The sequence below is a fragment of the Malania oleifera genome, chromosome 7, assembly GCF_029873635.1.
Source record: "Malania oleifera isolate guangnan ecotype guangnan chromosome 7, ASM2987363v1, whole genome shotgun sequence".
In the NCBI taxonomy this organism is placed as follows: Eukaryota; Viridiplantae; Streptophyta; class Magnoliopsida; order Santalales; family Ximeniaceae; genus Malania; species Malania oleifera.
In genome coordinates, this window is record NC_080423.1 from 31,799,578 (window position 1) to 31,816,391 (window position 16,814).

Consider the following 16,814-nt stretch of genomic DNA (forward strand, 5'->3'; position numbering starts at 1 on the left):
AGAATCTTTGAATATTCATATTGCGAATATATTATCTTGAAATCAAATGTTTCATTCTCATATATACATATTAATACACATATTGTTGAGAGTTAACACATTGGTTAACAAAATCTCACTTGAGCTGAATATCCCATCATACATGAGTGTATTGAGCATCCTGTTGTACATCATCTACTTAGTTTAGAAGCACATATGTTTGTATATAAAATTATTAATTATTTTTTGTATTCCCAATGGGTTATTGGAAGAGGGAGACTAGCGCTGTGAATAGTCCTAAATTGCTCTAACTCGGTTAGGAAAGCACTGAACTGGTTCAGACCCAGTTAAGAGAGTTAGGTGCATCATCCTGGTAAGGTGTTGTAATAGGTGTCGCTCCACCCGTGAAGTGGGCAACTGTTAGGACCCTGTGAGCATCCAGAAGAAAGTGACACCAAGAAATTTACGTGGTTCAGTCAAAAATGACCTACATCCACGGAGCACACACCAAAATTCACTAACTTGCCGAAAAATGTTACAATTCTCTCTCTCTCTCTCTCTCTCTCTCTCTCTCTCTCTCTCTCTCTCTCTCTCTCTCTCTCTCTCTCTCTCTCTCTCTCTCTCTCTCTCTCTCTCTCTTTTTCTTTTCCTCCCTTCTTCCTCTCAACTCTCTCTGCACTCTCTGTGCTCTCTCTACACTGTGTTGTTCTGTTGTGCAATATCACTTTCCACAGCCTCTTTATATAGGCTTGGATTTTACATTATAATTTAATGCGAATCAATAAAAATTAATCACAAATTGGAAGTTTATAATCAAGAGATAAATGGAGAATAAATTCACACGTTTTTTGACTCAGCTCAACGCGTCTCCAGCTGTGTTTCTGGCTCCATCTCTAACAATCTCCCACTTGGAGACAGAAACACCTCCTCAACCAAAGTATCATGAATAAATTATGTGCTCATAATATGTGTCTTCAAGCATGAAGACCAACTGAAGTTGAACACAACTTTAGTTCCTTTGTAGTCGCCACCTTCCTGTCTGCTTGATTTCTGCAGACTAATCTGATGGCTGTCATCTTCACAACTGATGTAAAAATGCCGGTGTAGTCAATCCCTTCCTTCTGCTCAAAGCCTTTGACTACCAACTGAGGTTTGTACCTTCTGGAGCCGTCATGCTCCTCTTTGATTCTGTACACCCACTTGTTGTGAAGGCCTTTGGGTAACTTCCACATTCTGTTGGAGGTGAGGGACTTCATCTCATCCTTCATCGCAAGCTCCCACTTGCTCGTATCTGCCACCTGACATGCTTCATCATAGCATTCGGGCTCTCCTCCATCTGTAGGAAGTGAGTAATCAATATACCTTCTATCTGGTACATAGGACCGAGTAGATCTCCTAAACTCTGGAGCTGGAGTAGGAGATGGTGGTGCGACAATCTGCTCCACTGGTTCCTCCACCTGAGGATTCTCGGTATTCTGCTGATGTGTCCCAACACATTCATGGGTGTTTATCTAAAAACTAACCCTCTTCTATTTCCTGACTATACAATCCTCACACATGTCAACCTGCACTGACTGTAGACCACTCAATTTTTCCTTTGAGTGCATCACCCTGAGTCCCTTCTCGCTCATGTGACCAAGTCGTTGGTGCCAGATGTTGCTGTCGTCATTTTCTACAGCAATTGAAATAGACATGGAGGCATTGGAGGTTAGAAAAAGTGTTCCGCTTTTCTTACCTCGCGCAATTGTTAGTACACCCTTTGAGACTTTCCATTCATCGCCAATGAATTTCGTCGTGTATCCCTCATCTGCCAACTGAATAACTAAGATCAAATTCTTTCACAAGTCTGGAATATACCTGACATCCTTCAGCTTCCATACTGACCCGTTTATATTGATCTTCACAACTCCCTTGCCGGTTACGTCATAAGGTTGATTGTTGCCAAGGTACACCTTACCAAAATTACCTGGTGCGTACTCCTCTAGGCAATCTCTGCAGCATGTAGCATGAAATGAGGCTCTAGAGTCTAAGATTCAAGACTCCTGCTTGCTCTCTGAAGAGCATATCAACATCTCATCATTCTCAGAAGCAATATTTGCTTTTGTCTTTGCACTTGTCTCGAATTCTTTCTTCTGACTCCAACACTGGTTCCTGTAATGACCAGTCTTTCCACAGTTCCAGCACTTAATAACTTTAGTGCTCTGGGAACTTGTGTCCTGAGTACCTCTGGGATTTTCAGATTGAGACGCCTGGGCCTAGATCTACCGCGGTTGTTTGATCGTCTATGCCTGTTTCCTCTGCCTCGATTCTCCATGTTCAAGGCTAAACTCGAATTGGAGCTATGGTTCGGCTGCATTCTTATTTCCTCCGTCAAAATCATGCTGACAACCTCATCGTATACAAGCTTCAATTTTTCCTGTGGAGCTACTGATGGCAATGACGACACCATTCCAATTTTCAGGCAACTGACTGAGAATCAGTAGAGCCCGAATCTCATTATTAAACGTTATCCTGACTGAGGCGAGTTGATCAGACAACTCATTGAAGTTATTCAGATGCCTGCTGAAACTCTCACCTGCAGACATGCTCATCGTAAATAGTCTTTTCATGAGATGTACCTTGTTTGCAGCTGATGGCTGCTTGTACATATTTGAGAGCGCATCCATCAGAGACTTGGTGGATGTTATATGCTTGATATTGAATGCCACAGATCCGACAATGTCATTCTAATGGCTCCGAAGGCTTTTCGATCAAGCAACTCCTACTCGTCCTCGTTCATGAATGTTGGCTTACCCTTCAACGGTAAGTGTAATTTCTTCCTAAACAAATAGTCTTCTAACTGCATCTTCCAGAAATCGAAATTATTCCCGTTGAACATTTCAATTTTTGAGCTCTTTTCATTCGATATCTCGATTTGCTAATCTAGAGATGGAATTAGCTCAAATGGATAGCACGGATGGATCTGGAACGATCAAAAACCCTATAAATGGTTCGATTCGCTCGAAAAACGAACCCAAAAAGACCCCGAAAAGCTCAGTCAAAGTTTTTAGTCAAACCTTGTCAAACTGATGACGTGGCGCTGACGTGGCACTTGCTGACGTGGGCACCTACTGACGTGGCAGTGCTGCCGTGCATGGTGACGTGGCAGCTGACGTGTCACCTCCTGATGTGTCATCGATGGCCCTTGATGATGTGGCACTGACGTGGCAGTGCGGGACCCACTAATGACGTGGCGGACCTGCTGACGTGACGCTCCGCTTGCGTGTCAGCTGACGTGGCCTGTTCTGAGCGGCGGGTCGGATCCAATTCGTGGATTGGATCTCGGGTTCACCCAAGACTGAGAGTTTTTCGGGTCAAGCTAGGTAGCGTACCAAGTCGGGTCGAGGCTGTTCAGGCGAGGAAGACGCGTGCGGCGCGTGGAGAGATGTCTTGCTCTGACAAGACGCATGGGGGCGCATGCGGGCTTTTCTGAACTCCGTTTGAGCTCCGGAGGACACCCTTCTCTTCGTCTCTGCGAGGTGAATGCAATGGTGGCCTCAAAACACAGTTTTGATTTACTGGACAGAGCTCTGAATTTCGGGATCACATCTAATCTGACTTTTCTGCTCCAACCGGGCTCTGATACCACTTGTTAGGACCCTTTGAGCATCTAGAAGAAAGTGACACCAAGAAATTTACGTGGTTCGGTCAAAAATGACCTACGTCCACGGAGCACACACCAAAATTCACTAACTCGCCTGAAAATGTTACAATTCTCTCTCTCTCTCTTTCTCTTCCTCCCTTCTTCCTCTCAACTCTCTTTGCACTCTCTGTGCTCTCTCTACACTGTGCTGTTCTATTGTGCAATATCACTTTCCACAGCCTCTTTATATAGGCTTGGATTTTACATTATAATTAAATGTGAATCAATACAAATAAATCACAAATTGGAAGTTTATAATCATAAGATAAATGGAGAATAAATTCACGTGTTTTCTGACTCAGTTCAACGCGTCTCTAGCTGTGTTTCTGGATCCATCTCTAACAGCAACTAGTGGAATTTTCTTACTTGTGAGCTTAAGGCAGGGATGTAGGCAGCATTGACCGAACCCCGATAACATTTCTTGAGCCAGATTTTAATTTTCGCAATTTAAATTTCTGCACTTGAATGTTTATGTTTTATTGTTGTATATGATTGTGAATTACTGAGCCTGCTTACTTGCTTTGTGCTCAGTTAAATTCTTGTGGGTATTGGAATCCATTTAGAAAGACTCTAGGTTGCGAATTACTGCTAATATCTTGTTTAACTTAGGAAGAAATTTTAAAATTTCAATTCACCCTCCTCTTGGGAATACACTAATTCCAACACTCCTCTTGCGCCCACTCTCTCTTTTCATTTTTGTCTTCATCTGTAAGTCAAATTAAAAAATAAACACCACCATGAGGTCCCGGCTTTGATTCTGAGCAAGTTAATCGGAGCAAATTTTTGATTTGGGAATCTTAGGCACCACTCTAATACTAAGGTGAGGAATATAAATTATATTTGTTGTTTTAAAAATTTAACCGATTAAATTGCAGTATTTGATTATATTAGTTTTTTGGAAATATTTCTGAGATTAAATTAAGCTGCAGGATTAGATAATATTAGATTTTTGGAAATATTCTTGAGATTAAATTAAACTGCAGGATTTGATTATATTAGATTTTTAGAAATATTCCTGAGATTAAATTAAACTGCAGGATTGGATAATATTATATTTTTGGAAATATTTCGAGGACTAAATTAAACTGTAAGATTGGATTATATTATATTTTTGGAAATATTCCTAAGATTAAATTAAACTGCTTAATTGGATAATATTAGATTTTTGAAAATATTCCTAGAATTAAATTAAACTACAGGATTGGATAATATTAGATTTTTAGAAATATTTCTATGATTAAATTAAACTACGGGATTTGATTATATTAGATTTTTGATGAATATTTTGAAATTAAGTTAAACTATAAGGATTTGATTAAATAGATTTTTGAGGAATATTTTGGAATTAGATTAAACTGCGGGGATTTGATCATATTGATGTTTTTAAATATGTTAGAAATTAAATTTAAATATGGGACTCAAACACTTTATGTATTCTGCTGCATGGATAGTATGTTTTGATGGATGGATTTCTCGGTACCCCACTTTGGATCGGGTCATGTTGATATATGGTATCAGACATGTTTGTTAGATGATTAATTATTATTGTATATTTTTATATTGAAAAAAAAATGGTAGGAAAATCAGGGTGTGACACTATGTTTAATATGTTACTTGAATTTAAAAATATTGAATTATATTTTATTTGTTTTATGATGTGTTCAGTTATTAAATTTCTATAAAATTACATCTAACAAATATTTTGTAGTATTATAATTACTAGATATTTTAGATGCTTTATTAGTCATTTTTATTTTTTCATATACTTTTTTCAAAATTTTAAAATAATAATAGTTTTTTTTTTTTTTATGTTGATATCAATTGTTTGATCTAAAGTGATTGGAAATGAGAAACCAATTAATTTGAGAATCAATCAGGTCTTCAAGTCACTTAGTTAATTTTCAAGAAATTATGTTGATAGGTCTTCAAATCACTTAGTTAACTTTCAAGGCACTATGTTGATTTTTTTTTATTTAATTTATTAAACCAATGTTATTTCAAAGTATCATTTTATTATGACAAATTAATTTTTTTTCATATATACATAATAATTGACTAATGGTCAACTAAAGGAAGGTTTATTTTGGTAATAAAATTAAGATTTAGAGGATTTTTTGGTAGTTTTTAAAAACACGAGCAGTGAAGTGTCATTTTTTGAAAATTTAGGGGGCGTTACTAAATTTTAGCCTATCCATAACTATTCTAAGATGCACTCATAGTTTTGTTTTTAAAAAATTTAACTATTTTTTTTTTACAATTTTTTTTAAAATTTAAAAAGATAAAAGGCTGTTGAGCATGCACATATTGATGCTTGTATGATAATATGAAAATAAAAATAAATTATAAACATTTATAGTTTATTCATATTTTTTATTCTATTTATTGATTTAATTCGGTTAATTAATATGTTAACCTTATTGGAAGCTTTATAAATATAGTATCACCAATACAATGTGATGCCTTTTTGAATTCTACATAATATTATAAGAATAGTACTATAATAACACCCAAAAATTACATTTTTACTTATCTGCTCCTATATATGATTGTACCATACACATAGTACAATATACACAAAATTTCGGGTGAATAAAAATGTGATATTGAATAGATAAGTGTAATATTTCTATTCACTCAAATCTAATTAGTTTTGTTTTGTAAAGTTGTTGGAAATACTTACAACCATTATTAAAATATATTTTTATTGCCTCCTCAACTAATAGTGTGACATTTAAAATATATGTATGTGATTTTGAATGAATATTACAAAAAATAAATTAATTAATTATATTGGCCTATTTAGGATACCTTTAAATGAAATATGTAATTATTTATGGATAAAATCCAACAACATCCCCTCACTTTCTAAAATATAACATTTTAACCCATAAGTTTTCAAAAACTACCACAAAACTCTTTGAGGTTTAATTTTACTAACAAAATGAACCTTAAGTTTAGTGAAAAACTTAAGTTTTATCCTTAATAAATGAAAATTTTATCCTCCAACTCAATCTTGATATGATAGGCAAAGGAAATGATATTAATTAATTTAATAAATCAAGTTAGAAAAGTTGGTCAATCTATTATAATATGTATTGAAAATTTAACTTCTAAGTGAAATAAACACCTAACTTCTAAGTCGGGGGGTCAATCAGTTAACATAAGTATAACATTATAATTTAATTATTATTCTTTAAAATTTTAAAAAATTATAAAAATTGAATAAATAATACTTTTAATTCATAAAAAATACTTCAAATTATTACAAAATATTTTCTATATACATTTTGTGAAAATTACGCAACTAAATGTATCATAACAAATAATATATATATATATATATATATATATATATATATATATATATTATATCTTGGATTGGATAGTTGTTCAAATTGTGGCTTGCTTTCTGGGCCTAGTTCAATACCACATTTAATAACAAAGCAACTTGAATAAAATCAAGAAAATTCATCGAATTCTCTCGAATAATGGTAAAATAATTAATGTAAATTTGAATTTTTTTTTCTATTTAACATTCATACTTTAGATGCTGAAGAACTAAGATCCAATTTTATAATTTCAATTTATAAATTGAAATTTGAAATTTTAGTTTATTCATTTTTAATATTATGTTTGATAAGTTACTTGAATTTAAAAATATTGAACTATATTTATTTATTTTATAATGTGTTTAGTCACTAAATTTCTATGAAAATTACATCTAAAAAATATTTTGCAGTATTATTGTTGTAATATGCGGCTCATATATTGAGTGTAAGTCATGTACAAAGAAAAAACATGAAGAAAATAGGATTGTTGATTTGTAAGAGGAAACCATCAATGGTTTCCCTACAACTGTCGATGGTTTGGTCCAATTTCAGTGAAACAGTCGACTGTTTTGTTTTGTTACATCAATTCTTTGCTCTCGGTATTAAAACGTTGACAGTATGTTTGCAAACTATCGATGGTTTGGCTCAATTACTCAACGTTTGTTTTTAAATTTTGAATTGAGATGTCGGACAAGTTGGGTTTTGGAAGGCAAGCCTCTGGGAAACTTATATATACATGTTGAAAGTAACAGTGTGATCCCAAGAGGGGGATGAAATGGGTATTTTAAAAATTATTATGCGGAAACTCGGCTTATTTTCAACCTTTTAAATTATACCAACCACAATCTCAATCACAATCAACAAATTAGCGACCAGTACTATACCAATTAACATTCCTAGGTATATATGAGATTGAAAATCAAATTCTGAATTTAGCTTTTAATAAGTTCACAATCAACTCTGAATTCAATTAAATTCCAAGTATGTATTTGAGAAAAAATCCAACAATATAAAAAAAGCAAGTTAACTACTTAAGCTATAAATAGACAAACAACCACAATATCTTTACCTTAACCAACCAACAATTGAATTCAAAGATTCAGCACTTGTCTGAATTTTAATTGAAAACTTAAAACATACAAACCATTAACAACCCAATGAATTTATTCAAAGTACTTCAAAACCGAACTTAGCATTCAACAAAATTTTCCTAATGAATTCATAACATACATAGTAAATTATAAAGTGTAGAATTTAAAGAGATAGGGAAAGAAGATTGAACACCGGATTTTTTACAAGGTTCGTTTTACTACCTATATCCTTGTCTCAAGCAACTTGCTGTGAGGATTTCCTTTACCCACTTTGTTCAATAGGTGGAGTACACCTCTCTCTGTTGGTAGGTGGAGACCCCTGTCTAACAAGAATACCCTCTCGAAAGGCTACAATTTTAACCCCAAACCATCAAATTGCAAAACCAACAATATAAAGTCATTCGTACAAGAAAAATACTCTCATAATATAGCAGAATTTGTACAAGATTAAGCATTCTATACTGTTGACTTTTTGAGTCTGATCCCTATTTTAATGATGACAAAGCACTCATTTCTCATGTTTGTATTTAGTGTTTTTGAACAAGTTTATGATTCAGCACACACGTGAGGTAAAGGAGAAATTGAAGCCCGAAGGATTTAAAGAACAAATTGTCTGGTGCATTCCATGAAGAATTAGAAGAGCAAAAGAACAAGAATAAGACATCTGATTTAATTTGTATATGCATTTTAGTTTTTATGTATCCCTGGTCTGTAATAATGCATGCATCTGCATGATATGGATAAAATGCTCACAATGACCATAGACAGACCCTAAGAGCCAACACACTTCACAGAATACCTTTTCCTAAAAGACTAAAATCATACAAAAGGTTTAGAAATAAATTATGGTCAAAATTGGGGCAAAAACAGACTTCAATCAACCGAAAGTTGACCGACGTTAGGTTTTTAGGCTTAATTCAAAAGTCTCAGTCGACCGAACCATTTTAGTTCAAATCAGCTTAGTCGACCGAACCAGTCCTAAGTCAAAAGTTTGACTTGCTTGGTCGACCGACCCACTTTTGAACTAACCTTCCTCGGTCAACCGTCAACCGTCTCTTGAGAATTTCACTTTTCCACCAACTTGGTCTACCAAACTCATAGTTCAAAACATCGATGGTCGACCGAACCTGTTGAATGGCCGACCGTTCTTACCCCTAAGTCGACCGAACCCATGAAGGGTTTCAAATCACCTCTCAATCGGTCGACCGGCCTTCCCATTGGTTAACCGAGTTGTTTAAAATTCAAAATCATTACGAGAGCTTGGCCAACCGAACATGTGCTCGGTCAACCGAGCTTGCCTACTATGGTCGACCGAACCATGCCTCAGTCAACCGAACCTCTCGGGTTCCAGCATTTTTAAATGTTAAAAAACACGTTTAAAATTAATTAAACTTTTCTAATAATATCGAGCATGTCCCTAACAGTCTTATTTTCCTGAAAATCTATAAATACTCCTTCATAACCTTAGATTAGTAACTTTGATTAACTCCAAATTCTCTCTAAACCCTTTGTTAATCAAAGTTCTCCCAAACCAATTTTTATTGATAAAATTATTTCTTTGTGGCATATTTTTTATCAAATCTTTTCTACTCTCTTTTCGTTTATTTTTTTCAAAATTTATTTTAAAGGAGAGCATATTTGTTTTGGGCATTTATTTTATATTTATTTACATTTACTCTCATTTGCATCTTCATTTATTAAAATCATTTTTGAGAGTAGCCTTAAGATTTCTTCTGGTTATTTTTCTTGATAAACCTTTTTGGAAGAAATCCTTTATTGCACAAATATTTTTTCTTAATTAAACTCCAAATTCTCCAAACATTTTTATTAGCAAAAATCTTTGTTAGAGAACATGATAATCATTTTGATATTCTCATATGCTTTATTTGTGCATTAATTATTTATATAAACACTCTTACTCTACTGAGCTTACATCATATCATAAGAAAGTGCATGTACATAAGTTTAAATGTATACATCCCAGCTTATTGTTTGAAACATGTAATATGTACAAAAATGTTTTTAATGTATCGGTTGGGTTCACCGATAAAGTTAGATACACTTCTACATCTATAAATACACCCAAGTTACATTGATTCTACACCAAGAATTAAATTTAGCAATCAAAATCTCTCTCAAACATTTTGAAATTTTCAAAGCTCTTTGTTGCTCATAACTTCCATGAAGTTTACTAAAGTCTTGCTGGTTTTTTCATTGATATTGCACTACAATTGCTAATTCTTTCATCAATTGAAAGAATCATATGGTGAAAAAATTTTAGAGCTTCAATCTGAATTTCATATTGTGAATTTTATTGAAGTATATAGGTTTTTATCTGTACTAATCGCCTCTTTGAGGAGCAATTCTTGTACGTCTTATTTCAAATCCTTGTAGCAGATTGATTGATGGTTCGAGTGTTGAATCGTTGGACCAAACAAGGAAATATTCTTTGGAGAATGTGGGCTCTAGCCTTAACAAATGAGTATTGTAATCGGCGTTATTTCGCCTGGTAAAGGAACTACGACAATGAATCCTTTGGTGGTTTGCCAAGGGCGAGGACGTAGGTTGTGTTAAAGCTGAATCTCGTAAAACCTTGTGTTTCTCTCTCTCTTCCCTACTCTTTATTTTTCAGCAAAGTTTATAAATTGCGTGGATGCTTTATAAAACTCTAAATTCTAAGTGTTTGGTTGTTAAATAGACTGAAAGATAATTTGTTTTAGTTTGATCAGCATTGATTGTTGAAACTGAAAGGGATTACGTTGGTTGATCATCCTTAACTTATTAAACTGGAAGTTTATTTAAAAACTAAACATTGGGAAGAAGTGTGTTTGTGAATTTTGACACAGGGCTTATACATATTCAGCAAGCATTACATATTTCTACAAGGCTATTGTTACAAGAATCAAGTGATTGGTTATTTTGTTTTGGTTGTGATTAATTTGAATAAACTTTGTGATTGTGTTTGAGGTGTGATTATTATTATAACACATAAGTATTAAAAAAAGGGAATAAAATTTTTAAAATCCCAATTCACCCCCCCCCCCTCTCTTGGGAAAGCTATTCCAATTTCAACCCTTCACCATCTCTTGCTACACCAACAAGTCCTTCACCCTCCTCTGCCACAGCCCGAAGTTCACCGTTCCATCGAACTTACCAACCTTGAACCTCGCAGAAGAAATCTCAGCCATTGAGACCCAATAGCTCTGATACCAATTATTGTTCACCACACCAACAATCACGCGGGTTTGGTACCAATTGTTGTTCCCAAACAATGAGTATTCAGAAACCAATTGTCCATGCCGAGTGTGCACAGTGGAAGACCTCACATAAACTCTCACGAAACAATCAATGGAACAAGCAAGCAAGCACTCGACGATGAACTATACGAACTTAACAATCACTCAACAATGTGAATCAATGAAAGTAATAATAAAATACATAAGAATTTACGTGGTTCGTCCTACGTCCACAGGTGAATCGATTGTTTTCACTATCTCAATTAAGCTTACAAAGCTTTTGAAGCTTACACCAAACTTAATCTTTCTAGGATTACATAATGATGCTTATATTTCAATCTAATGCGTACAGAAGACCTATAGTTTATTTAAAACACTTCTGTAGCAATCCTCCGGAGGAAATTCCTCAAAAAACTCGCCCCCAGCTTTGGTCCCTCGCTTCATGCTGCTTTCCTCGGTGCATGTGTCCCACTCAGAATATGAGCCACATCCCCAATAAGTTCGCTAACAAAGTAGATTAGTTAGTGTTGTCAATCATCTTCCTTGACAACATAACAAGGTTTGGTAATCAAGGGAGGTGCGCATCCAAGAACTTAAGGTCTTCAAAGGCATTTTTACATTGTCATCCATTTAAACTACTAGGTTTTTATAAGCACGACAAAGAATGGGGACTTGGGATATGAATTGGCAAAAAGTAGTGTCTCAGTTTATCAGCTTTTGGACTTCATGAATGTTCTAGTGTGGGTTCGTATTTTTCAATGGTTTTATTTTCACCAAATTTTCTTTAATCTCTATTTTGGTTTCCACAAAACCCATAAATGTTTCGAAGGATACCCTAGAAGCGTATTTAACTAAATTTAGTTTCATTTGACACCTCTTCAATATTCCAAAAGCTTCTTCTTCTCTAGCTTGCTTCCCATATTTTAGTCCAAATGGCAATATGGGATAGCAATATGTCCCATCTTCTATTTACAGGTTTAGATTTTCTCCTCATCCTTTAGGCACATGAAGATTTGGTTTATAGGCCAAAAACGCATCTACCAAACCTAAAAATTTGTGCCCAAAGGATCGACTTTCAGGAAGGTGGAAACTACCTTTTGGGCGAGCTGTGTTGAAGTTGCCAACTTCCATTCGAGTTTTTAACCAAAACAGTATCAAATAGGCTGTTGAGATAGCTTACCTTACTTATGAAGTACGCATTCAAGAGCGTTTGGATGTCCTCGATTGTTTGGCTGCATTAATTCAAGAGTCGTGGTCTACTTCTTTTGTTTCATAACTTTCAACTCCAAACATGTCCTCCAAAATCCAAGTAAATACATCTACATTCCTCCAAAAGATATTTGCAGCTCCTTATCAAGTGTGATTGCAGAGCCAAAGTGATATGGGTCTTCCTCATCGACTCAGACCAGTTCCAGATCCTCCACCGTGTACTCCTCTCCTTGAGTCTTCATATCCTTAGCATCTTGATATCTTTAATGGCAAGAACCCCGCTTCCCACCTCTTCTGTTTGGAGTTGTGACATAGTATTGGCTGGCCATATAGTTTTGAATATATATTAAATTTCATACAAAGAAATAAAAATAAAAGTGTCTTATTAGGGAGGACTATGAATAGTTGTTCAACGAATAATTGGCTGCCTCCAATCCCCTTTCCCCTCTTTTGAAAGGTTTTATGTGTTTTATAAAGATCATAAGCATTCGTTTCTTAATAATTGTAGACCAATTAGTAAATTTTGTTGTCATTTGAATGAAATCTTGGTTATTTGTTGAGTGCTGTTGGCTGGAGTGGTGTGACAATTTAATGCCCCGTTGTTATTGCTGTTGATGAAGCTCAAATAATTAAAGGTTGGATTTGGACTGTAACTCAGATGACATGGGGTGGTCTAATTTCACCTATAGTTTGGATTTCATATTTTTGTATATGAAAAGAATTATAAATACCTTCATATACCAAATACTCACTAATGAGTATTGCATAATTGTATCCTTCCTGCTGCATATAAGCAACTCATGTTTTTTTTCTCCCAAAGTGAGTTCGCCACAAACTACGGTGACACCTTTGGCGAAACCATATTCCTTTTTAACCTGTTGAATTTGTGGATTTTCATGCATGCAAGTCTTGAGGTTTGGCTAGGCCGTTGTGCTCCTATCACCTATTGGCTGATGAGCAAGCCCCCTCCTATCTCAATGGTCAAAGCCAACTCAAAGAGGCTGAAGTTTGCGCGGAGCTTTTTAGTCATTCTGGTATATGTTACAGGCTGGAATAGCAATTCTAGCATTTGAAGGAACTATAAATATGTTGGAATCGCATTCCAGATTATTTTTTTGGAACCAAACAAAAGAACACTTTTGAGATTCCATTCCATCTATTAAAAGGCCCATAATTATTATACTCCTCTTGTAACCAAAGCAATATAAAATTAACGCAGTACTAAATTATCCATCCCTGTTTGAATGTTTTGACAAGAAAGACGGTCAATTATTTCACTACAATAAACGATACAATCAAGAAGAGCTTCCTTATACCTCATCCTCCACTGGACTGCTAATTTCCACCTGTCAATGGAACTTCTAGTCTTCTCAGATAGATCTAACTTGGTACCACCTTCTCCACTCTGCAGGCAATAGGTTTCAAAGAAAGTGTGGAGTTCACCTTTAAAATCCGAGAGCACCTTCTTCAGCTCCACAGGGCTGCACAGGTCTTGCATTTTGTTAACACCACATAGTAACAAGCTGTCTTCTTCAAACGATGTTGGCAAATTCTTCAAAATAATGTGACACTTTTCCAATATCGAATTCATAATGCATATTTCATTCTCTGTGGAAAGTTGAGATCCCGAATATGCCAGGTGTCCAACAGATCGTCGCTGCCTTGGAGGAGCTGCCCATAGCCGTAAAGCAGAGAGTAGTGCAAAAGACGGTTTGCCATTTCCTTTAATATACATTGAATCATTAGACCATGAACTGAAGGAATAGATGTCAGGCTCCAAGGGGATAAAAACCTTCTCATTTGGATTTTCATTTAAAAGAAACCCATAGTGCTCAAGAAGGTCCAAATTTGTGTACATACCATAGCTTAAAAGAACCTGCACTGATTTATTAATCTTACATCATCACTGGAAGAAAAGGAGAAATGAAATGTAATTTGAATTCGCAGAAATAAGGAAACCGGAAGTTAGCATAAGAAAACCCTTAAATGAGAAGGGAAAAAAAAAGAAGGAAAATAAAAAAAGAAAAAAAGAGACCAACCAAAAATGTAAACCAATGAATTTTCATGTTCTGGTGGCAAAATAAAAGCTAACATTGGGAGTTGTGGAAATGGATTTTACTAATAACATTGCCACAATTACAAATGCAATGCTCCAGTATCATGAAAACTGTTATGTTCTTGCCTATGCAACACACATGTACACACCTAGGAACCCAAGCTACTTTCCAATGGCAGATGATGTCTTATTTGATTGGTCCTCTTTCTGTGATCTTAAAAAATGAAAAGACCCACCATTCACCAAGGGAAATCACAAAGATATACGATAAAAAATGTAAGGATATGTAGAATGAATGCAACTACATGCACAAGGAAGAGTGACTTACTTGATGCTGTGGATGCTGTTAGGGCATAAGGAAGATCATGGAGAAAGTGGAACCAAGCAACAAACTTGATCAGTACTATATATAAATGTAAACAACAACAACAACAACAACAAAACCAAGCCTTAGTCCCACAAAGTGGGTTCGGCTATATGAATCCTTTTCCGTCAATTTATGCGATCATGGACCATTTCTTTTGATAGATTCAAGGATATTAAATTCTTACTCACTATCTCCTCCCAAGTTATTTTAGGTCTACCCCTACCCCTTCTACTGCCCCCTACAGTAACTAAGTCACTCTTCCTCACAGGTGCACTATAAGGCCTATGTTACAAGTGTCCATACCATCTGAGTCGTCCCTCCCTTATCTTATCTTCTATAGGAGTTACACCTAACTTACCACGAATATGTTCATTCCTTAATTTATCTTTCAATGTCATACCACTCATCCATCTAAGCATCCTCATCTCGGCAACTTTTACTTTTTGGATATTATGTTTCTTCGTCGCCCAAAATTCCGATCTATATAGCATAGCTGGTCTTATAACTGTCCTATAAAACTTTCCTTTCAATTTTAAGGGTGTTGTACGATCACATAGCACACTTGAAGTACTTCTCCATTTTACCCAACCTCTAACTCTATGCATTACATCATTTTCAATTTCTCCTTCAGCTTACATAATAGATCCAAGGTATCGAAATCTACAAATACTATTTATTTCTTTATCATCAACTTTAACTTTGTCTCCAATATTCCTCCTATCATTACTAAAATTACATTTCATATATTCTGTTTTATTTCTACTAATCCTAAAGCCTCTAGATTCCAAAATTTTTCTCTATAATTCTAACTCAGCCTCTACTCCATCCCTAATTTTGTCAATTAATACAATATCATCTGCAAACAACATACACCATGGAATCTCCTTTTTAATACTCTTAATCAATTGGTCCATCACTAAAACATGGAATACAAAGAGTTAAATTGTCCCTATAAACAAAAATAAATTTCATACAAAAATTAAATTTCATCATGCCCATGCAAAAAAAAAAAATGAAAATTAATCTCTATTTTGAAATTTTCACATGTAACACATGTATGTCATAATTTAAAATTACAAATTCTCAAAAATAAAAATTAAATGTTTTGTCAAAAAACATCCCTTTATTATATTAAGCGACAATTTAAAAATACCTGACACATGCACCAGATAACCTACTATGGCCACACGTGACTTATGAAACAATGGATATAACCATAGTTACTGGAAAATGCTAACAACCTAGGAAACATACAAACATTCTGAAACAGAATTCTAAATCTAACCTTCCAAAGTTTTAATTCAATACTTCGCATAATGTGGTTTTTAATTTGTTAAAATGGGTAATCATTGCATTGTAATTCTATCTGCGGTCTTTATTAATCTATTTCACAAAAGTAATCCCTCTTAGATTTAGAAACACCCCAACATCCTCTCCAACATTTACGAGCGCCAGTACACATTTTTCACCAATAAATCCATATAAGTATAACCCTAACTTCCCACATTTTAAAGCATGTGTTTTTCTGTAATATCATTCCCATTCCATGAACCGAAGCATTCCACATTCTCAGTAACACTGTAATTAGCTATTCAAACAATTCATTACAATATTTATAAATTTTTAAGAATATTATATAATAACTCAATAGCAAATTTTTGTCATGTTTACAAGAACAGTATCATATGCTATATTAATCTATACTATATGACTTTTATTTTAAATTCTAATTTTTTAGAACAATGTGCCCTATTAGTAAAAAGGTAATAAATTTCAAATCAAAATATGTCAATTTATTAACTGTATATGAACTAACAATAGATAATTGTAATGGAATAGTAGTTTACCTAGTGAATTATCAACAA

At 34.6% G+C, this 16,814-nt stretch overlaps 1 protein-coding gene across 2 annotated transcripts in view; it reads right to left on the bottom strand.

Annotated features, from left to right (window-relative positions):
* Window positions 1-13,683: 13,683 nt before the first annotated feature.
* LOC131160256 (protein SET DOMAIN GROUP 40) overlaps window positions 13,684-16,814 on the bottom strand; it is a 36,883-nt gene continuing 33,752 nt past the window's right edge. For both annotated transcript variants that reach the window (XM_058115708.1, XM_058115709.1), the window contains one exon: window positions 13,684-14,402. In XM_058115708.1, the coding sequence (XP_057971691.1) occupies window positions 13,737-14,402 (666 nt within the window). In that variant the 3' untranslated portion in view covers window positions 13,684-13,736. The remainder of the gene's footprint in view (window positions 14,403-16,814) is intronic.